Genomic DNA, 24371 nt, shown 5'->3' with positions numbered 1-24371 from the left:
CTTAGGATTCAGGCAAGGATTATTAAGAATTCTAAAGTGCTGCTTTCATGATTCTCTACTCTTAGTTGTTGCTTGTATGTATGTGTTTGCATGCATTCTTTTTTGCTTTCTCTCAGTCCCTGGGATATTCAACTACATTAAAACACAACTGAAAAAAGGAAGGAAAAAAAAAAAGCCTGGCGGTGGTGGCGCATGGCTTAATCACAGCACTCGGGAGGCAGAGCCAGGTGGATCTCTGAGTTCAAGGCCAGTCTGGGCTACAGAGTGAGTTCCAGGAAAGGCGCAAAGCTACACAGAGAAACCCTGTCTCGAAAAATCAAACAAAAAACAACAAAACAAACAAACACAACTGATGATATATTTCAGTAGAATTTCTTTCTCTGTTGTGTCAGATTCTTGGCAAAGTGTATGGTTTAACCAACCTATTCCAGTGTTTTTGTGATTAACTTAAGAGCATATTGACTCTCCATTTTTGAGGCCATGGAACTAAACACAGCATTAGTCACCTATTTATAAATAGTACTCAGTATTCATCAATATAACCTATTAACAGAAGTCACCCCTTCCCTCCCCCATTTCTTATGTCTCAACTCAAAAGCCAAGAAGCACAAAAGGAACCGAAAGTGAATGATTTGGGTATCCCTAAATCTGCTCAATATAAAGCCTAAGGTTCTTACACAGTCATGATCCATAAAGAGCAAAACTTGCCAAGCGGCCTATTCGCTAATGTCAGCTAAGACAAACTGTAAGGGCTTGAACATCCTCATATTTAATGAGGCGGAAGACAGGAAAGCTAACAAGCTTTAGCAGTGCTTTTTATGGCTGTCCAAGAATAGATTCTACAGTGTTAAATGTGAAAAGCATGTTACAAATAAATATAGGATTCGCAATCTAATTTAAAATGGCTGTGGATTGGCTGGAATCTTCATGACCACTGAAAGGATCACACCCCACTTCTAAACACTGTTCATTTTTTTTATTGAATATTCTGGTAAATATTTCACATTAATACAGGCTACATTAAGTAGAGCCACTATATGACAAGAAATTTACTCATATTTTTTTCTTTTAAGTATGTAAACAATTATACATGTATTTACCACCCTAAAAAGTTGAAACATGTAATCATCTAATTCTCTTCTGCATACAAGTAGCATTCAGTATGTTTAGCCAAAAGTACTAGGTTCATCTTATCTCAAGTCAAAAATGGCTAAACCAACCAGAGAACATACTCAGGTGGATAAGAAATCAATTTGTTCTTACACAATGGGCAATCAAATTTCCATTGCTAAAGCCTCAGAGAATATTTTAGTTAGGCACATTAAAAAACAAAACGAAAAAAAACAAAAACCAAAAACCCCAGAGTTCTTCCAAAGTCATAGGTTTCCCAAACAAGGCTAAAGAGTAAAGACCTTCTAACTTAGTTGACATATTTGAGATGCATGTTTCCAATATGAGGTGCCCACGTGCCAGGCCAAATCTGAAAAGGGGGAGGAAAAATTGGAATTTCTAATTAGGAATCTTTACACATTTGTGAAATGAATATATAAATTCAATGGCAATGCACTGTTTCTGCCTAGGAAGAATACACATATAAGAAATAGAATGTTTAGTAGCATCATCTTGATAATGAAAAACTTAATTCAGATTAACTCAGACCTTACATTTCCCATCAAATTCAGGGTCACATGATAAATCTGAAAAGCCTGTTTTACCTGCTGGGCATCAGTGCATTCAGTTGAATTCTGGATAACTTTTATCATAGGGTTCCAAGCAGGATCCGGGTTGTGAAGTCCATTGAACAGTGGGCCCCCTGGAACATCAGCAAGCTGAGGATGAGAGGGTATAATGGTACCTCCATACATGGAAATTGGCAGGCCCTAAAACAGCAGAAAAAGACATCTTAATCATAAAATGACAGATAATGATTCCATTAATACCAGCTGAGACCTCTTTATAATTCTTCACTCAAATAACTTCTGAGAATTCTATTAGTATATCATGGCACAGTATTAAGAAATCAAGTGTTTCATTTTCATTTGCAGTATTTTTCAGTAAGAAAGAAGAAAAACAAAACAAAACAAAATCCAATATGAAATTATCAGGAACTTTCTCACACTGGATAAAAACATAACACGTTCAATTGTCTCGTAGTTCAATTTTACTAATAAGAAAAGAGTAGTTGTGTGTGGAGGTGCACACCTTTAATCCTAGGCAGAGGTAGGCGGATCTCTGTTGAGTTGAGGAAAAAAGCCTGGTCTACACAGTGAGTTCCAGGACAGCCAGGGGCTACATGGTGTGACCCCATCTCAAATATAAGTGTAATTCTATATGAGCATTCACAGCTATAATCTGGCTATAAGGCAGCCAGGAAACGGCAAGCGCATGAAAGAACACTGAACCCAACAGCCAGTTCTTTGGAGGGTAGAGACCTCCCTTACACATGTGGCACAGAACTCGGATCTCTCAGGTCTTTTAGAAGGATGGGACAGCTTCAGGACAGCTGAGGGCAAAATACTATAAAACAACAGTACCCTCTTAAAACAGTCACAGAAATAGAAGAGTCATTTCCACACAAACTATTCCTTAACAAGTGACCACAGTGGTTGGCAATGTATCAAAGTTACAACCATGCATGTCAACTCACTTTAGAAAAATCCACAAAGCCACTTACCATAGGCTGGTGAAAAATGTTAGAAGGAGCCACCATTCCAGAATCATCCCTCTCCATTGGTTGATGCTGGGAGAATGTGCTTGGATCTGATAATTGTTGATGAATTGGATGGTTCCCTATCATAGACTGTGACCAACCTGATAGGCCTTCTGGAAAAAAGAATTAAAAATAGTGTTTAGTATTTGCTTAGATGAAATAATAAAATATTACTTTTTTTTTTTTTTTTTTTTTTTTTTTTTGAGACAGGGTTTCTCTGTGTAACAGTCCTGACTGTCCTTGAACTCAACTCTGTAGACCAGGCTGTCCTTGAACTCAGAGATCCACCTGCCTCTGGCTCCCAAGTGCTGGGATTAAAGGCATGCACTACCACCACTGCTCAGCTGGATTATTATTCCCTTATATCAAATTTTATCAAAATAACCCTTCTCAAGGGTTCCTATGACGTTTATCACACTCTAGCAAGCCATAACTAATCAATCAAACAAATAAAAATCAAGTTCCTAGAAAACCAGGTGAATGCCTCTGCATACTCCCAACTCCTTACCTGAAAGAACTCAAATAATTGCTCTGTTCTGCACTGGAAACCTTAAGGAATTAAGCTTTGAATCATATTTCTTTTGAGAAAGAAACCCACTGTGGTAGCTTAGGCTGGCCTGGAACTCACGTCAATACTCTTGCCTCAGCCTCCTGAGCCACCATGTCCAGCTGAACCTTTTACTTCTGATCAATTCTATATATCACCCCAAATAACATTCTAGACTAGGATAGAAATGAATCCCTCAGAGATATAAATACTTTGCTCTCACTGAATGTTAAGTATAGAGGGATTTTTCTTCTTTTACACTTTGGTATGTTGTGTCTCTATGCCCATTAAAAACTAAAGACTTTTTGCTTCTGTGCAGAATTAGAGAGCCAATCCATGCCTTTGTATATGCAAGGTGAGTGCTCTACTTTAGGGCTACGTCAGTCCTCTCTGGCTTTGTGTGAGAGAAGGATTTACTGTGCAACAACTCAGTCTGGACTATGAACTCACTGTGTAACTCATGCTGATCTGGGATTGGTGATCCTCCTGCCTAAGGTTCTGGAGTCCTGGAATTACCGGTGTGTACCAATATACACAAGCTTAAGAAATTCAGTTCTGGGGTTGGGGATTTAGCTCAATGGTAGAGCACTTGCCTAGCAAGCCCAAGGCCCTGGGTTTGGTCTTCAGCGCTGAAAAAAAAAAAAAAAAAAAAAAAAAAAAGAGGAAGAGGCAGGCGGATCTTTGTGAGTTCGAGGCCAGCCTGGTCTACAGAGCAAGATCCAGGAAAGGCACAAAGCTACACAGAGAAACCCTGTCTCGAAAAACAAAACAAACAAACAAACAAAAACAAAAACGGAAGAAATTCAGTTCTGGGGGAAAATTATTCAATTTTATGTGTCTATGTGCATGCTTGAGTGTGTGTGTGTACCACTTACATGCAGGAGCCCACAGAGGTCTGAAGAGGCATCAGATGCCCTGGAACTAGGCGAGCTGTCATTTGGGTGCTTAGAACTGAACCTAGGTCCTCTGCAAGAGCAACAAATGCTCTTTACCAGAGTCTTCTCTCTAGTCCCTCTTACCCTACCCCTAGGAATTAAGTTTAAATGGCAAACTCTAATAACTTATTCAAAATGTCTTGGCAAAGAAAGGGTAAGGTAACTGTACCTGACATAGCATTGACACCAAATGACCAGATCCCACTGTGTCCAACAGGAGCAACAAAACTGGTCCCTACAGGGGCTTGGGCAACAGATCCTCCTTGCCGAATCCTGGCCAGCCTTTCTGTCCCAATAGGAGGAGGTATCTTTCGATCCTGACTGGCATTGTTTCCTTTGGGTTGTTGGCCCAATGTTGGTGGTGCAGAAGTGGCTGAAAGAGGTGAAGATGATCCCGAAGAAACAGATGGAATAGGAGAGTCACCTGGTGGCAAAATATTTCTCTATTGTTTTATTACATATAAAAACTAAAGGAATATGAGAAACCTTGTAAAGATCTATTCCAACAACATGGGTTCTGTAAAGAAAAGTTCATTTAAAAGGATAATTCAAATGAAAATATTTCTATTACTGCTGTTTAGACTACTTCTGCCTAAAGCTAAGTATAAAGAGCTTGTAAGGTTCAATTTCCCAATTGAACTGGACAAAGCTAGAAAAGACTTTACTATTATACTAAATCCTCTGAAAACATAATTACATCTTACATTTACTAAGGCAGTGTTTAAAGACTACTGAAATTACTGTCTGGAAAACATTTGTTTTTTTTTTTCCACCCATTTTTATAGCCCCCTTTTCCATAAGGAAAAAAGTTAAATGTTAAAATCATTCTAGAATTCAAGTGATAACTTTGATTCTTCAATGGACTTAGGTAATATGTGTGTGTAGTTTTCTTTGTCGCAAAGGCTAATACAGATCAGGCATACCTTAAATCACAGTACTCTGGAGGCTGAGGCAGGCAGATCTCTGTGAGTTTGAGAACAGTCTTGTCTAAATACTAAGTTCCAGGACAGCCAAGGTTACATAGAGAAACCTTGTCTCAAAAGAACGAAGAAAATAAAAAGCTAATATGGACTACATTAAAAAAAAAAAAAAATCAGGAGCTGCAGCTGTAGCTTAGTGGTAAAGAACTTGCCTAGTTATGTGCAAGGCCCAGAGCTCAATTCCCAGAACAAGGCAGTGGGGTAGAATATCATATATTATGTGACACCAAATAATTCACATGTTCTAAATATTGAAATAAGTAAAAATAAAGGTACATCTGTAAAAGGTTATAATATGTCCACAAAATGCAAAAATAAGCGTGAAACCATGTCAGAAGGGCCACTTTCAAATCAGTTCAGAGTAAAGTAATTTCACAACACTGCCTTCCTTCACAAGGGCCTTTTGTAAACTACTATGTGTATTACTAATTGTTCTAAAGTCCCAATGGAAATATTTTTAGATTGATCACATACAAACCTCAAGTATCTGCATATTGCTTATTTTACTAAAACCACTACATAAATGTAACCAGAAACTAATTCAATATTCCTTGCAAAGAGTTTCTCTAGGATTCCTACTTGTGTTTGAGGTGCTTGTCCAAGGATGGGGAGAAAAATGTTGTCTGTTGAAACTCGGAGTCCCAACAGGTGCTGGCCCTTGCAGGAAAACCCTTGTCCCTGGTATGCCCGAGAAACTTGTCAGAGGAGCAGCAGCAGATGGGGAGCTTCCTGAGGGGTCAATGGATGGCAGCCCTGAAATAAAACAGGTTCAAGACATTCAGTTAGCTGAGGCTTTAAAATGGAGAGCTTAAGGTTTACTTAATTTTTCTTCAAGATAAAGAATATGGCTTATTTTTCATAAATCAAAGAAAAATGAACTCATATATATTATACTATATTGCCAAACCCAATCTTTTATAATCAGAAGAATATCACCCAATATCTCTAACTATAGGAAAGTGAGCCCAGTGTTTCAAAATGCAAGTTCATCTGAGTAATGTTCTAAATAAATTTTCAAGCTTTTGTTACTGAATGGGACATGAAATAAGATTATATTGTACATATCTAAGTGGTACTTGCTCAATAATGTCTGCATTACCTTTTGAGGAAACTTCAAGTACAGCTAGTTATTTACAAAGCTATAGTTATTTCCAATGAAGATGATCAACAAAATTTACCAATGTTTCTTTATTCACAAAGAAGAAAAAACCCAATAAAATAACATTAATTTCAGTAGTCTCATAAAAACTGCAAACCATATCATAGCTTCCATTAGTTTGTATAAATTTGAATTTAGTGCTTTCTTTAAGTTTCATTGATTTCTCTATTGAGTGTATTAGGGAAATGAGACAAAGTTCTAGAAAAAGATTATAGGTACGTACTAATTTCCAGTCCAGAACAAGTAGTTTTTGTTTTTAAGTTATTTATTTACTTATGTATTCCAGGACAGCATTTCTGTTTAGCCCTGGCTATCCTGGAACTTGCTCTGTAGACCAGGCTCACAGAGATCCACCTGCCTCTGCCTCCCAAGTGCTGGGATTAAAGGCGTGCACCACCAGCACCAGCACCAGCACCAGCACCAGCACCACCACCTGGCTATTTTATTTTTTTAAGTTTATTTTTGTGTATGAATGTTTTGCCTCAATGTCTGTAAGTATACCACACTCAAGCCTGGTGCCCTCAGAGGTCAGAAGAGGGTGGCTGGGTGTAGTGGAGCACTAGAGGCCGAGGCAGGTGGTTCTCTGTGAGTTTCAGACCAGCCCGAGTTATAGGTGTGAGACTCTATCTGAAAAGGAGGAAATGTTGAATCCTTTGAAACTGGAGTTACGGATGGTTGTGAGTCACTATGGAATCAAACCTAGAACCTTCATAAGAGCAACAAGTACTCCTAACTGCCTGCTGAGCCACCTCTTCAGCCTGTTTTTTTTTTTTTTTCTTTTTTCCCCCTAACCTGACTGGCATGAAACTCATTACGTTGACCAAGGTGACCTTGAACTTTGCCTGTCTCTGTCTCCCAGGTGATACACCTATAGACATATGCTGCCATGCCCAGCCAAAAAAAAAAAATACCGTTTTATCAGCATAAAAAATTATCAAAAATTATCTTAAGAGGATACTTTTAAACAATTGATTTCTCCATCATTAAGAAAAAAAGTGTTGGTATGTAATACACATATCCATTTAAAAAGTATTTAAAAAGTATAGAAATGGGAGTGAAGAAATGGCTCAGTAGGTAAAACACTTGCTGTATAAGCAAAAGGACCTGATTTGATCCCAAGTACTCAGGCTCAGTAGTATGCACATTTAACCCCAGCACTGGAGAGGCAGACTCAAGAAGATCCCAAGGGGTGGCGGGCCAGCCAGTCTAGCTAAGTTACTGAGCTCAAGGCTCAGTGGAAGATCCTGTCTCAAAAACTAAGGGGCAGAGGAACTAGTGACTGGGTAAGCAGTCAAGAGCCCTTGCCATCACACCTAATGATCGGAGTTTTCATCTTAGGAACCCATATTGGGGAAAGAGAACTAACTCCTGCAAGTTGTCTTCTAACCTCCACATGTGTGCTGAGGCACATGTGCGCGCGCGCGCACGCACAAACACACACACAACATAAAATAACAAGTTGGAGAGGGTCACAGGTTAAGCACACTCTGCTGTTCTGTCAGGACTCAAGTTTGGTCCCCAGTACTATATTTGGTGGCTCACAGCTGCCTGTAACTCTAGCATTAGGGTTAAGCATCTTTTCTTACCTGAGAGTACTGGCATACAGGTACACATATATCCATGCATATATAAATAAAAATTAAAAAAATAATAGCTGGAGAGCCACCAAGGAGGACATCTGACATTTATCCTCTGGTCTCCAGGTGCATGTGTATGCACCCCAGCTCCTCATTTTCTCCTCGTAAGGAAAGTCAAAGAAAAATATTCTCTATCAAGCCCTTGAGGACACTAACAGTGAGTTCTTTCACACTGAGGGTTCTCAAAATTTCTACTAGTTTCCCAAAATTAATAGTCACAATAGATGCTTATTTACAGAAAAGAACAATAATGGCACATGACTTTAATCTCAGCACTCAGGAGGCAGAGGCAGGTGGAACTCTGTGAGTTCGAGGCCAGCTCGGTCTACAGAGTTACAGGACAGCCAAGGCTATACAGAGAAACCCTGTCTTGAAAAGCTAAAAAAAAAAAAAAAAAAAAAAAAAAAAAAAAAAAAAAAAAGGAAGGGAAAAAAAACCTGTATAGATGATAGTTTGGATAATAGTTTTGCAAGGTTATAGATCTATTTGAAAAATAACAGCTATGTTTTCCTGAAAAAGGCAAGTAAATCTAAACATATCTGAAATAAAAGTTAAGTCTATACCATATCCAGAACAACATAAAACTAGCAGTATAAAGCTATCAAAAGGGTGTCATGGACTAAAAAGCAGTTTTCCAATTAGAAGAGAATAAAAATAATTTATTTATTTTTATTTAATGTGCATTGGTGTTTTGCTTACATGTATGTCTGTGTGAGGGTGTCAGATCCTGGAGTTACAGATAGTTGTAAGCTGCCATGTGGGTGCTGGGAATTGAACCCAGGTTCTCTGGAAGAGCAGTCAGTGCTCTAGCCCCATATATTTTATTTTTATGTGTATAGATGTTTTACCTTACTTGCATATTCCTTATCACTACTGTGGGCCAGCAGATTTTTATTTTATTTTTAAAAATTAATTTTATTTATGTGTATGGGTGTTCTGTCTGCATATACATCTGTGTACCATGTACATGCCTGGTGCCTATGGAAGCCAGAAAAGGGTGTCAGATCCCTAGATACTGGAGTTATAGACAGTTGTGAGCTGCTGTGGATGGTAGAAACTGAACCCAGGGTTCTCTGTAAGAGCAGTTAGTGCACTTAACTGCTCTCTCTAGTACTCACATTTGCATTTGAGACAGGATCTTGCTATGCAGTTAAGGTTGGCCTAGAACTTGTGGCCCTACAACCTCAGTCTCCTAAGTGTTGCAATTAAAGGTATATACTACAAATGATGTTATTTTTTTTTAACCTTTTTTTTTTTTTTTTTTTTTTTTTTTTTTGAGACAGGGTTTCTCTGTGTAGCTTTGGAGCCTGTCCTAGAACTCACTCTGTAGACCAAGCTGGCCTTGAACTCACAGAGATCTGCCTGCCTCCCAAGTGCTGGGATTAAAGTTGTGTGCCCACTTGGTGCACATACACACATGCAGGCAGCACATTCATATATACATTAAAAGCAAAGAAATATCTAAAGATATTATTTACATTTTTTTAAAAAACTGACGTTTAAAAAAAATATTAAAATTTGATGAACATTAAAAAAAAAAGTTGTGTGACACCAGTGCCTGGCTTTACCTTAAGTTTTGAAATAATTTCAGACATTTAAGAATTTCTCATTTTTCAGTATAGTGCAGATTGGACTAAAATTTTGCTCTTATTCTCTGCAAAATAGATTTCCTCTTTCAAATATCTCCAAGTCAAAACTGGCTCCCAATCCATCTACCTTTCTTTTTTTTGTTTTTCGTTTGTTTATTTGTTTTCGAGACAGGGTTTCTCTGTGTAGTTTTGGTGCCTGGATCTTGCTCTGTAGACCAGGCTGGCCTCGAACTCACAGAGATGCGCCTGGCTCTGCCTCCTGAGTGCTGGGATTAAGGGCGTGCACCACCACCGCCTAGCATCTATATCTTTCTAATACAGTATCAGCAGCTAATTGTTATTTTTTTCCTTTGACAATTTCACACGTTTATAATGTATTCTGATTACTCTCCCCTGTAACAATCACTTATTTCATTCCTACCTGAGCCAACCCCACTTCTTCTGTACAAATCCCTGTTCCATATTATTGGGTTTTATTTAGTGTCCTACAAAATTTACTAGGGCTGCCGGGCGGTGGTGGCGCACGCCTTTAATCCCAGCACTCGGGAGGCAGAGCCAGGCGGATCTCTGTGAGTTCGAGGCCAGCCTGGGCTACCAAGTGAGCTCCAGGAAAGGCGCAAAGCTACCCAGTGAAACCCTGTCTCGAAAAACCAAAAAAAAAAAAAAAAAAAAAAAAAAAATTTACTAGGGCTATCTGCTTGACCCTGAGTTTGGAACCATCTGAGCCTGGTGCACTCACCAGTGGGTATACAACTAATAGATAGCAGTGATCTCTTAGAACCCATAGCAGCATCTAATTTCTAAGTCAAGAAGACAAAGCCAGAAATAGTGGTTCATGCCTATGATCATGCCTATGATCCCAGTACTCTCTGGCTGATACAGGAACACTGCTATGAGTTTAAGGCCAGTATGGTTACGGAATGAGACCTTGTCTCCAACAAAAAAAAAATCTATTAAGAGTCAGCACATGACCTTAATCTTTCCCAGTAGCAGCACCATTAATGTAATATAAAGTAATGTGAATGATGGGGCAATACCTAAGCAGTGTGCATTTCCAATGTTTTCAATCAGAAAAAACAAATAATCACTATAATTTTAAAAGTCTATAAATTTGGAATCCTTGAAGTATGCCATGAATCCTTTTTATTAATATAATAGACACCAACTTCCCAAAAAACTGGTACAATACAAGGTATAATCAATCTCCTTACTGTTAGGAGAAATAGAGAAAAAGTATGAAATAGCTTATTTTATGTGATTTACATACAGCAATTTTGGGGGCCTATTTAAGCAGCATTAACTAAAAGGCATTATTTCTTTAAGGTTATATAATATTAGGTGCAAAATAAGTGCCTACTAGCTTAGAAGGTGAGTTATAATAGCCCCACATTTAGCTACAACAATAATAATGACTTACCAACTGGACTGGTAGAAACTCTCTGGGAAGGTGGTCTGAAGCCAGGTGCCTTGGAGTTGTCAGGGTGTACATTTTCCAAGTGTCCAAGCACAGAGTTACTCAGGAAGGCTGACTGAACAGTGAAAGAGGCATCTGCAGCAACTCTTGAGGGCAGGGGACCATCTCCCCACCCTTGGTTAGCTGGTACCTGACTGCTATCAAAGAGACTACTGAAGTGATTAAAAAGTGTGGCTGGGCCAAATGTAGGTTGCAAAGACTTATTTGCTGGGTTTATGTGCATCTGAGAACCATTCATAATGTTCACAGCTGATGAAAGCTGCACTGCAGCTGGTGGGCCTTGAGGTGGTGTTAAAGGAACAGGATTGGTAACAAAAATTGACTGGGGATCCTGGTGTATAGTTGCATTTGGTACCACCGAGTAAAAAGAACCTCTGGGCTGCATTCGATGAGAAACTCGAGGTGCTGGTACAGCTAACTGAGGTAAATTACCAGTGTCCTGATTATCAGCAGTGACCAATCTAGGTGATGCCAAAGTCAATGGAGCAGGTTCTGAGTTAGAGGCAAAAGGCATTGACATAGGATTTAAATCAGACACATTGGGTGGCTGTCCCTCCTGTTGTGTATTATTGGAGGGAGGAGTAGGACTACCGGATGGGCGAGTTTCTGGAGCTCCTGAGGTGTTGCTGGCAGAGCTATTACAACTGTTTGCAGTTGGAGATGGTGTACATAGGTTTGTCAAGGGCTGCTCCTGTGTGGACACTTTCTCTTTGGGAGGTGGTATGGCAGAGAAAGACTCTGTCTTTTGTGAAGAAAGTTGTACTTGAGGAGTAGTTGTAGGCATAAATGTGGTGGTAACTTGTCCACTAGTGGTAGATGTGGAGGAGATAGGAGGCAAGGAACTACTAGTGCTTGTCACAGAGGAAATCACTGTTGCTGGAGGACTGGTCTTAGGCACACAAGCAAACAACTGCTTTCTGACTGATGAAGGAGTCCGAGTATTCGTCATACATAGTTGCTGACTAGCAGCAACCACAGGAGAGACAGTGATAGGACAAGTGGCAGTAGCTAGTCCAGGAGATTCTGATGGTAAAACAGGTCCATTCTGGTTAGGTAGACGGGATGTATTATTATGCTTTGGAGAACTATTTGTATTGCCAGGATTCACAGGTCTCACTGGAAATGGTCCCCAAGTGTTAGGTGAAGGTGAGAAGGTGCCTCCAAACTGTGCCATGGGTAAGCGAGGATGTCGAATCTGTTGCATAGTTTGAGCAGCCAGCAGAGCAAAATGAGGATGAGGATAAGCTAAGGGAAGAGAAACTGGGAAAGGAGATCGTACATTTGTTGGCACATTCTTACTAAGTTTATTAGTGGGCTGGAAGGTAGATAATGTTGTTGCCTGTGATGTTACAAGAGGTGGAGCACCCAAGGGAAATGCATTCTTGTTGGAAGTTGCTGCAGTGCCTACTCCAGATGAGAAGTTTGTATGAATGGACTTGGTGCTGGCAGGTGTCCTGATATGGTTTTTAGGAATTAAGTCTTCTAGTTCCTTTGCAGGATCTTGAATAAGTGCATTGATAAGTTGAACTGCATATCTTGTTGATTCTGTACCACCCCTGGAGAACAAATGAAGTAAGACCAAAAATATAAACAACAACACACCTTAGATAATCATTTTTATAATAGAAAAAAAATTATACAATACATTTTGATCTTGTTTTTTTCCCTACATAATCTTATGAATCAATTTTTCTCCCCTTGGTGTTGACCCTGGGATTAATATGTGCTAGGCGAGCAATTTACCATAACTGAGCTATATTCCAACTCTCAAATAAAATTCCTATCTAGGGGGCTAGAGAGATGGCTCAGATGTTATGAACACTGCTTGTTCTTCCAAAGGTCCTGAGTTCAATTCCCAGCAACCACATGATGGCTCACAACCATCTGTAATGAGATCTGGTGTCCTCTTCTGGCTTGCAGGGATATGTGCAAACAGCACACTGTATACATAATAAATAAATAAATTAAAAAAAAAATTCCTATCTAGTAAAAGTATGCTTCTTGGGGCTGGTGAGATGGGTTCAGTCATTAAGAGCATGGGCTGCTCTTCTAAAGGACTTGGGCTCAATTCCCAGTACCCACATGGCAACTCACAACTGTCTGTATCTCCAGTTCTAGGAGATCTGACACCTTCACACCAATGTACATAAAATTAAATAAATTTTACGTGTGTGTGTGTGTGTGTGTGTGTGTATGATTCTTATAAAATTTTGATTCAGAATATATGTTTTTATTTTATTTTTTTACAGTTACCTTATTGTAATCATTCTCTCTCCATTCTTATCTTTTTGTTTATCCACATCAATATGGGCACCAGTAACATCTTGTATTGCTGTAATGTTGCATCCTCCTCTTCCCATTATTCTGGACACCACTGAGGCTGGAACAGATAATTTCTTTGACCTATAAAATGAAGGCTGCCCATGAGCTTATGAAATCAAATTTCTTTAAATAGTAAATATTGGAACAAAAAGTTAAGATTTCTAAGTATGTTGATAGAATTTTATAGAATAGTCTCACCTTAATTGAATTCTTATTTTAGAATATATTATTATATTGAATTTAGTTGAGGAAAATTAGATTAAAAATTAATTGCCATTTAAACAAAATTTCTAAATGGGACATAGTGGCGTACGCCTTTAACCCCAGCACTAAGGAGGCAGAGGCAGGCGGATCTCTTTGAGTTTGATGCCAGCCTGGGCTACATTGTGAATTCCAGGACAGCCAAGGCTACTTACTGAGATTCTGTATCAAAAAGAAAACAAAACAAAAAAGACAAACAAACAAAAATCTTATTTAGCTCACTCATAATGTAAACATTCAAATCTGCTCAAAATATCACAAGTCAACTAATCTGCAATTAATATGCTTTCTCTTTCTAAATTAAAAACAAAAGCATACCATATTGGGGTAGGAGTAGTGGTGGCACACACCTGTAATCCCAGCACTTGAGAGGCAGAGGCAGGTGGATCTCTATGAATGCAAGGCCAGTCAGGGCTTCATAGTAAAGTCCCGTCTCAAAAATAAAACAAAATCTACACTGAGTAATATATGCTAGCTTATAATTGTAAACAATAAACAGCTCATATTTAGCAATTTTTTAAAAGTCTCAAATTTAGCCTACATAAAATGTAATTCATTACTTCGTTGTCATATGAAATATGCATGTAAATATTCCTTCTAATTTTGTTTTAGCATATTCTGGATTTAGTATGGTATTAGTTTGTAATAATGGTTACATTCAATCAAATAGGTAACCTAGCATACAAAATGGAGGATTTTAAGCCAGGTGTGTTGGTATACACCTGTAATCCTAGCACTTGGGCAGTAGAGGCAGGAGGATCAGTAATTTAAGGTCAGCCTGGGTTGCATCAGACTCATTAAAAAAAAAAAAAAAAAAAAAAAAAAACAAGCAAAATAAGAAGCCATTGGGGTGGCATACTCCTGTAATCCCAGCACTTGAAGGTAGCAGTAGCCAGGGCTGCCTAAGGAAATCCTGTCTGGGGGCAAAAAAAAGAGCCAAACAAGGAAGCAAACAAACTAACAGATGGGATTGATTCCACTTACCTTCTAACAACTTCTTTCCACCCTTCTTCTCGTTTTTGACCCCTTTTAGGACTAGTGAGATTCAGTTTCGTGGTTGGAGAGCTTAAGGGCAATGACTTGTAGCTTGCTGATAAGGAATTAGAATTCACTTCACCTTCAAGGCTGAGAAAAGGGAATTACAGAATTCAACAAAAGATATATTCAAGGTAGAAATTCAAGCGAGTACATAACAAAATTATAATGAAAGACTCTTTAAAGCTTGGTATATATATTCGATAATCAAGACAGGAAAACAAACACTATAAGCAAAGAGTCCACCATCTATTTTAGTATCAAAATGGGCTATACAATAAAATTAACACCGTTAAATAAAATCAAAGCATGGTAATAGTTTTAAACTTCAGACTAAGAATCTTATAAAAAATATCTAGTAATCTTTACAATAAGCACATGATTAAAAGGACAGATGAATTTTAATTCTGAAGACTGGAGGCAAGGTAATATTTTAGATACTTCAATACCACTTGTACTTAGATAACAAACTGTGAAATTTTATGCAAGAGCAGTGAATATAGAGTTAACAAAATAGGGAAATTTACCGTGTCTGAGTCTTGGAAGTGGCAGGAACCGTCTTTTCTTCTTGAGAACTGAGAACTGTGGGGCCCCTTCTGTCACCGGTGGAATTCAGGTCCACAGTGAAGTTTAACTCCTGGCTTTTCCCACCACTGCTGCTCTCACTGTTGCAGTCCGTGCTATCTAAGTTATCCGAGTCACTGTTGCCACCTGTACCACCACCTCTAGGTTCTCCATTGATTTTGTTTTTATCTGCTTTCTGTTCTGCTAAAGACATATGTGGTTCAGGTAAAATTATATGTGCCATGGAAGGGGACTCTTTTGTCTTATTCTTCTTATTTTTCCGATTGGTGCTGGGGGTTGTCACTACATTGGCTCTTTTTTTCCCAAATACATTTGTGAACGTGGCAGATGTAGCAGAGATTCCAATTGTGGTGGTAGTGGTTGCACTCGGAGGCTCTATGGGAATTTCCTGCTCTGCTGAAGTTATTTACAAAAAAAAAAAAAAAAAAAAAAAATCACAATGAGAGCCAAAGATCCCAAAACAAATTGTGACAGAATACATAAAATATCTCATAATAAATCAACCTTTTAGGTTATATTTTCCTTTTCACTAATAATATTCTGATGTGTAAGTTGGTGTAGAATGAATATATATGTATACACACACACACCATCAGTATTCTTTTTTTCTTTAAATGATTTATTTACTTATTTTATGTGCATTGGTGCTTTGTCTGCATGTGTGTATGTGTGAGGGTGCATTCCCTAGAACTGGAGTTTGTGGGTGAATTGTGAACTGCCATGTGAGTGCTGGGAATTGAACTTGGGTCCTCTGGAAGAACAGCCAGTGCTCTTAACCACTGCGCCATCTCTGCAGCCCTCCCATTAGTATTCTTAAGACTGATAATTCAAGTCCTATGAACTATTCAAAAACTATAATATAGTATGAATTTAGGAAAAATCCGGAATAATATCAACGAACTAGAATTGAAACACAATTAATTGCCTACTCCAAGAACTACGAGGCAGCACCACAAACATCTCAACTGACAAGGCTAACATCCATGGTTTTTGGCCTTAACCTCAGCTAAGAGTTTACTAAGGAATTATTCTAATCAGGGAAGTTACAGGTAGAGAAGAACCCGAAGGAAGACTGGCAAACTTTTTACTTTAATAATACCCTTTAATATATATATACAAGGTGCTTTACTGGTTGACTTAAATTACACTCCACCTCTTTAAGTCATGCTTGCCTTCACCTTGTTTTCTCTATTAGTTTATAGTGTAAAGCATTTAGTATTATTTACTATAAAAACCAACTATCAATTTCAGATTAAAGTAATGAAACCCTTAACAAGGGTGCCTCCCAAAAGGTTAATTTAAATTTTACTTGTTTACTTAGAAACAGGGTCTTTCTATGTAGCCTAGCCTGACCGTCTCCTGCCTTAGCATCCTATATGGTAGGATTACAGGTTTATTTACTACGCTGACTAACAAAGGATGAATTTATATCTAAATCAGATGAGTCTTTTTTACCATCTTCGTCATTCTCCTCTTCATCTTCACCCTCTGGTTGTTCTGAATTCTCTTTAGGTTTGTTCTCCTCATCTTCCTGTTTCCTTTTCTGCTCCTCTTTTTTCTTTTTTCTCTTTTCTTTTCTCTTCTCTCTTTTAGCTGCAAGAGCTTGCTTTCTGCTCTCTTCTCTTGACTGCAAATAAAGTGTATCATTTAATTTAATAATGTAAAAACATTTTTTAAGATTTATTTGTGTATAGGTGTTCTTTCCACCTCTTGGCATGCCTGGTGCCCAAGAAGGTCAAAGGCAGGCACGGGATCCTCTAGGACTGGAGTTATGGATGGTTGTAAGCCACCAATGTGGCTGCTGGGAACTGCACCCAGATCTCTGCAAGTGCAACAACACAAGTGCTCAACAGCTGAGCCATGTCTCCAGCCCCGATGCAGTAATTTAAATACTAAATGAAATGTCATTTCTGTTCTTTACTTCCCGTGGATGACAGTCTCAAAAGAAAACACAAACTGGATGTCATCAAAATTAAAGGCATGTGCCACCACCGCCTATTCTGAATCTGTCTTGAAATAAAAGCAAAAAGAAGGCTGGGGCTATAGCTCATGGGTAAAGTGCTTGCCTACCATGCCTGAGGGTAGAATACTTACCTAGCATGTGCAAGGCTCCAGGCTGAATCCCTAGCACCACACACATACAATTAACTTAGAATGGAAACAACAAAACAAAATGAGCTGGATAGGTACATTTTTGTAATCCCAGCACTTAAAAGGCCAAGATAAACATATTGTTATGAATTCAATTCCAGCTGAGGCATAGTAAGCCTTGGCTAAGAATATGGTCCTGTCTTAGAATAAGAACAAAAATCAAACTAAAAAATAAAACAAAAATGTATATAACTTTTCTCAGTCTTGTTTCTGTAATCAAATACATGAAAGTATTAAAATTAATTTTCAAATGACAAGACTTTTAAGGTTTTTGCTTTTGTCTATTATAATAATAGGATGAATGTCCTTGCACACATTTTTTATCTTAAATTTATTATTGTTACTACTTCTATTACAAGTATTATCATAAGTGTGTGTGTGTATGCACAGGGTATCACAGGGGACAGCTTTGCAGAATTGTCCTTCCACCTTTATTTGGGTGCCGGAGACTGAACTCTGCTTTTGCAGCAAATGCTTTTATCTATTGAGCCATCTTAGTGGCCATTCATACTCAGACCTTGAGTCTTTGCCTTTTGTTGGATTTCTAAAACTGGATCATTAAGAATACATATCCTTTTTATTCAGTTGTGGAAATCATAGTAGAGGGGTAACTTCTCTTTGCAAATCTGCTCAAATACTTTTAGCCTCCCTCCTCCTCCTTCTTCATTTGTTTTTGAGAAATAGTCTGTAACTATGTTTTCCTAGCTGGCCTAGAACTCACTATGTAGATGAGGCCAATCTTAAACTCTCAGATCTTCCTGTCTCTGCCTCCCAAGTACTGGGATTAAAGGTGTGCATCACCATGCCTGGTCCTCATCGGATTGATACTTTTAGACAGGGTGTGTTGTAGCATTCTATTCTTAAGTTCCACCTCTAACCCTTAAACACTCATTAGAAGGCAATGTAATAAGCCACTTTAGTCCAAATCTTATAATAAACAAAGGATTTTCAATGCTTTAGTATACTTCAAAGACTAATGTTAAAACCACTTAACTTAGACAGTGATGTCATGTGAGAAAAATCTAGTCTCTGCATTATATGGTCTCAATGTTTATTTTGATAGTTCAGAATATCAGAACTTTACAAAGAAAGTTTATGCTGGGCAGTGGTGGCACACACCTTTAATCCCAGCACTCAGGTGCTGTGGGATGTTAATGTATGTCCCGTGGGAGCCCTTCTTGGGTTCCTTGTGGCATTACCCAGCAGGTTTGCATAGAGGATGATTAGGACCATGGGCCTGAGTGCAGGTGTCTGAGATGGTCTGCACTTGGCTGTACTGGGGGATGGTCTGTATGTGAAGTTGCTCTGATTGGTCAATAAATAAAACCTGATTGGTCGTGGCTAGGCACGAAGTATAGGCGGGACTAACAGAGGAGAAATAAAAGAACAGGAAGGCAGAAGGAGACGCTGCCAGCCACTGCCAGGACAAGCAGCATGTGAAGATGCTGGTAAGCCACGAGCCACGTGGCAAGGTATAGATTTGTAGAAATGCGTTACTTTAAGATATAAGAACAGTTAACAAGAAGCCTGCCACGGCCATACAGTTTGTAAGCAATATAAGTCTCTGTGTTTACTTGGTTGGGTCTGAGCGGCTGTGGGACTGGCGGGTGACAGAGATTTGTCCTGACTGTGGGCAAGGCCGGAAAACTCTAGCTACACTCAGGAGACAGAAGCAGACAGATCTCTGTGAGTTTGAGGTCAGCCTGGGCTACAAAGTGAGTTCCAGGAAAGGTGCAAAGCTACACAGAGAAACACTGTCTCCAAAGACCAAAAAAAGAGAGAAAGTTTACTATAACTTTTTAATCATATTTTGCTAAAGACTACTATTCATACAGACAATAAACTACTCCAACTTTGATTTCAACAAGGTGCTCCTAGGATGACTGTGGCTTATAATATGTTTTGGTTTTACTCAATCACTGGGCAAACTTCAGTGAAACATTTCACTATTAGGATAAGAATTTGTACTGTATCAAGCTGATAACAGAATAATAATAATAATATAAAAAAATTAAAACAAACAAACAAGATGCTCATCCCACCCCTCACCTTTTCCAGATCGAGTTCTTTTAGCAGAATGCTTGCATTTTTATTTGCTTCTGCAGCCTGCTGGTCTTTAGCCTTCACAATCGTCTCAACACATTGGTGACACTTTTTCAGCAGTTCCTGCAGGCCAAAATATAATTATATAATAAGTACAAAAATATTTAAAGTAAAGGATCCAATATAAATGGAGCCGAATAGAAAGGTACACAAGTTAAAACTTCAACTACTGAAAATTGGCTAAATCAAATCAAATTACACTTTGAGTTCAGTTCTGCATCCATCTTTCTTAAGAAGGAAACATCTTTAAATTTTTTTCTTTTTGAGATAGCATCTCAGCTCAAACTAGCCTCCAACCCCATTAAACTGTTAAGGCTGGACTTGAATTTGAGTTGCTGAACCCCCGCCTCTGAACCAAGTGCTGGAACAACTGGTATGGAACTACCATATGTGGCAAAAATAAGGCCTTTTTTTTTTTTTAAAAAAAAAAAAAAAAAAAAAAAAAAACAACATCTCCTTATGCAGCTCTGGCTGCCCTCGAACTTCTAGCAATCCTCCTGCCTCTTCCTCTCAAGTACTGGGAATTTAAGTGTGCATCACCATGTAAGACAAAGGCATCTTTCTTTCTTTCTTTTCTTTTTTGGGGGTGTGGGAGCTTTTTGAGACAGGGCTACTCTGTGTAACAGCCCTGGCTGTCCTGGAACTCACTCTGTAGACCAGGCTGGCCTCCAACTCAGAGAGTTCCTCATGCCTCTGCCTCCTCCTCTGATGGGATTAAAGGCATGTGCCACCAACACCCACAATAAGACCCCTATTCTAACCTTTAGATGACAAGAAGAAAAAGTTCTTTGTTTGGTACCTTCTGCCAACTAAGCATATACTCTTGTCAGAGTACATGCCCAGGGGAAGCAAGTTCTTACATTATACTTCTTGGCATATAATGCTAAAGAATGAAAATGTGCTTCAATAACACAGTAAACTTACCTTATCTGTGATTGTTGCTATGTATCTCATACATTCTATATCAGATGGAAACTGATTGACTTCCTTCACCAAATACTGAACAACTTTTACATGACCCTATAAAAAATACAACAAAACATCATGAAAGGATTCTTTGAAATTTTATCCTTGTTTAAAAACTTAATGTGAAAAATTATAGTTTACTAAATTTGTAATTATGGAAATATGGACACTGTTCAGTTTATAAACAGAAAAATGTAAGTATAACATGCTCAAGGACATATGGTGGTAGGCTGGTCATGATGGTGTATGCCTTTAATCCCAGCCCTCAAGATGGATGGATGGATCTCTGTGATGTAGAAGCCAGTCTGGTTTACATAGTAAGTTTCAGGACAGTCAGGGCTACATAAAGATATCCTAATCTCAAAAAACAAAAGCAAGCAAGCAAGCAAAGAGTATATGGTAGAAGAGATATTAAGGGGTTGGGGATTTAGCTCAGTGGTAGAGCGCTTGCCTAGCAAGCGCAAGGCCCTGGGTTCGGTCCTCAGCTCTGGGAAAAAAAAAAAAAAAGAAGAGATATTAATTATCCCATTTCCCACAGAAAGCAAGAAAGTATTATTGAAAAAGCATTTTATATAATAAATCTACTAATAAGGTAAAAATGGGCAATGTGAAATGAATCTCAGTGAAAAGGGCACTAAGTCTGTAAACACTATTTATCTAGGTTTCGAAGCATTATTTGGGTTTCATCTTACTAATAAACAAGGTGGTCTATAACATTTTCCTGAACTTTATGACTTGCATATAGATAAAACTCTTTTTTCTCAAGCCTGGGTTTCTCTGTTTAGCCCTGGCTATCCTGCAACTCTGTAGACCAGGCTGGCTTCAAACTCAGAGATCCACCTGTCTCTGCCTCCTGACTGCAGGGACTGAAGGTGTGAGACACCTGGCTGATAAAACACTTTCTAGATGCCCTTACTGGGGATTGAATGATAGGTAAGAGTCTAAGAACATCTACTTTATACAACAAAGCTTGCAAAGTTTCCCTTCCTATTAGGGTCCTAAAACATCCTCAAGAACGTCTTGTCTCAGGTTGGTGTGATGACTCAGCTGGTGATGGCACTTGCCATAGGGCCTGACAACCTGAATGTGATTCCACAGGACCCAAAGGATAGAAACAAATTGAATCCTGCAGGCTGTCTTCTGACTTCCATTCACACACTATCAGACAGATAGACAGACACACACACACACATACACCGGCCCCCTGCCCCCAACAAGCAAACAATAGTAAAAGCAATCCCCACAACAAACGGGCTTCCTAACTATAACAAAAGAAGATATTAGTCTGTTTCTACGGGAGACAAGAAAATATAAAGTAGTTGCCTCTGGGACAAGAAATTAATCCAAACCAGATACTAGATGATCTTCTAGGGTTAGGAAAATACTTTTTACCTTTATAGGGTATGAAGCACATGGTATATGCATTGATACAAAGTCAAACTGTACAAGATTTTTGTTCTTTGCTCTAAATTAGACTTTAATTAAAAGATTTTTTTGTTTTTTGGGTTGTTTTTTGTTTTGTTTTGTTAAAGATTTATTATGTATACAGCATGTATGACTGCAGGCCAGAAGGGGGCACCAGATCTCCTAACAGATGGTTGTGAGCCACCATGTGGTTGCTGGGAATTGAACTCAGGACCTCTGGACCTCTGGAAGAGCAGTCAGTGCTCTTAACCACTGAGCCATCTCTCCAGCCCTTGCTTTTGTTTTTTGAGACAAGGTTTCTGTGGAGCCTTGGCTTCCCTAGAATTCTCTCTGTAGACCAGGCTGACCTTGAACTCTTAAGAGATCTGCCTGCCTGTGCCTCCTCAGTGCTGGGACTGAACTCATGGGTCACCACCACCCAGCAGAAGACATTTAAGTCTAAAAATATTAGGGGTGGGTGGGTGGGTGGTGGTGGTGGTGGTGGTGGTGGTGGTGGTTCAGCACGCCTTTAATCTCAGCACTCAGGAAGCAGAGATGGGTAGATCTCTGTGAGTTCGAGGCCAGCCTGGTCTACAGAGCGAGATCCAAGACAGGCACCAAACTACACAGAGAAACCCTGTCTTGGGGGGGGGGGGGGGGGTTAGGGGTGGAGAGATGGCTTAGAGTTTAAAGTATCTAGGATCTAAAGCCCCTGGCATCCACTTGCATGCCCATGCAATACCCACAATTAAAACAAAACAAAAAACAAAAAACAAAAAACTGGGGGGCTGGAGAAATGGCTCAGTGGATAAGAGTACTTGCTATGTTGGCAGAAGATGGGGTTCAGTTCTCTACATACACATGATGGTTACAACCATCTGTTACTTTAGTTTCATGGGATCCAATGTTCTCTTCTAGTTTCCCTTCATACCAAACATGCATATGGTGCACATATATGCATGCAGGCAAACATTCTACATATAAAATACATTTTTGTTTTAAAAAAGTCTGAAACTGGATGTGGTGGTACATGCCTCTAAGTTCAGACCTTGAGAGGCAGAAGCTCTGTCAGTTCAAGGACATCCTGGTCTACATTTTTAGTTCCAGGCCAGTCAGGGTTATATAGTAAGACTGGTCTTAAAAAAAAAAAATCATAAAACTAGAATAAATAAATAAACAAAACCTTAAACTGGGAATAATCAGTAGGAAAATGATAGTAATGTTTCTTAGCCCTCATGGGCATGAAAATAGTAAAAATGTTTGAACATGTAATTACAAATTAAAATGAAAATAAAATTTCAACTATAAAACCTTTCTCAAATTGGGTATTAGAGAATAACTCTGAAAAGTCATTTAAAATAAGAAATAAAGGATGAGCAGAATGGTGGCCCAGGTTGAAGAGTAAGTAAGTAAATTTTCAAAAAAGGGAAATAAATGAGCAAAAGCCTAGTGCATTCTAGGCCAGTGACAATACAATATAGTATACAAAAGGGGAAGAGAAATATAAATGATTCAGCCATGGAAGGTAACAAGAACAAAATTATGCAGGGCTGGGCTTCATAGACCACATGCAGTACTTTATTATCTGTCATTAATTATAAGATGTAGACATTTTTTAAAAGCAGAAAATGAGCATACATATATATACACACATATATAATGAGTCATAAATTTTTCATAAAAGTTCATTCCCTTTTATTCAGAAACAACCATTTGTATGTATCTATTGCTTTCCTTAAATTTCATGGTGTGTGTGTGTGTGTGTGTGTGTGTGTGTGTGTGTGTGTGTGTGTGAGTTATATGCGTGTAAGTGTGGTATGTGTGCATGCAGAGGCCAGAGCAGGACTCTGGGTGTTTTACTGTATTAATCTCTCTGCCTTATTGCCTTGAGACAGGGTTTTTCACTCAACCAGAAGCTTGTCATTCTAACTAGGTTGTCCCTGACCCAAACAATGGGGTTCCAGGCAGGTGTAGCCATGACTGGCTTTTAATCTGTGTGCTAAGCAACTTGCATGCAGAGAAAAAATTCTTAGTCACTGAGCCATCTCCCCAGCCCTACATTTTATGCTTCAGTAGTATGACATAATATAAGCTACTCAGGACATCAATGAATTAACAACAAAGCTGATTACAGTGAACTACCAAATAATTCTTAGGTGTAGCCAGAAAATAATGAAAAGACAGCAGTGTTTTTGTTTGTTTGAGATAGGGACTCATGCATCGCAGGCTGGCCTTTAACTTACTTTTATAGCCAAGGTGGCCTGAAACTCTGAAGATCCAGAGTTCACCTCCTGAATGCTGGGATTACAAGATGTGCCACCAAGCCTGGCAATAGTAATGTTTGCTTGTTTTTAAAGACAGGGTTTCACTCCTGGCTGGCCTGGATCTCATGTAGAACATGCTGCCCTTGAACTCAGAGATCTTCCTGCCTCTGCTTTCCTGAGTGCTGGGATTAAGGCAGGAAACACCATGTCCAGCAATAATCAGTGACTTCAGTTTATATTTTGCACAAG

General features: G+C 38.8%; 1 protein-coding gene across 5 annotated transcripts in view; it reads right to left on the bottom strand.

The window, feature by feature from the left end:
• Nucleotides 1-452: 452 nt before the first annotated feature.
• Ankhd1 (ankyrin repeat and KH domain containing 1) overlaps nt 453-24371 on the bottom strand; it is a 110248-nt gene continuing 86329 nt past the window's right edge. Inside the window, exons 23-34 of one of the 5 annotated variants that reach the window (XM_042264489.2) lie at nt 20413-20508; nt 19435-19551; nt 16690-16861; nt 15177-15630; nt 14599-14739; nt 13285-13434; nt 10975-12587; nt 5752-5925; nt 4362-4616; nt 2675-2823; nt 1716-1880; nt 453-1480 (exon numbers count right to left, since the gene is read on the bottom strand). In XM_042264489.2, coding sequence (XP_042120423.1) covers nt 1421-1480; nt 1716-1880; nt 2675-2823; nt 4362-4616; nt 5752-5925; nt 10975-12587; nt 13285-13434; nt 14599-14739; nt 15177-15630; nt 16690-16861; nt 19435-19551; nt 20413-20508 — 3546 coding nt within the window. In that variant the 3' untranslated portion in view covers nt 453-1420. Of the gene's footprint in view, nt 1481-1715; nt 1881-2674; nt 2824-4361; nt 4617-5751; nt 5926-10974; nt 12588-13284; nt 13435-14598; nt 14740-15176; nt 15631-16689; nt 16862-19434; nt 19552-20412; nt 20509-24371 lie in introns of those variants that run through there. The other 4 variants (XM_042264490.2, XM_076555011.1, XM_076555012.1 and 1 more) reach the window with 4 other exon arrangements.

The sequence above is a fragment of the Peromyscus maniculatus genome, chromosome 19, assembly GCF_049852395.1.
Source record: "Peromyscus maniculatus bairdii isolate BWxNUB_F1_BW_parent chromosome 19, HU_Pman_BW_mat_3.1, whole genome shotgun sequence".
Classification (NCBI taxonomy): Eukaryota; Metazoa; Chordata; class Mammalia; order Rodentia; family Cricetidae; genus Peromyscus; species Peromyscus maniculatus.
Note: the sequence above shows the minus strand (reverse complement) of the source record. Positions and strands in the feature narration are given on the sequence as shown.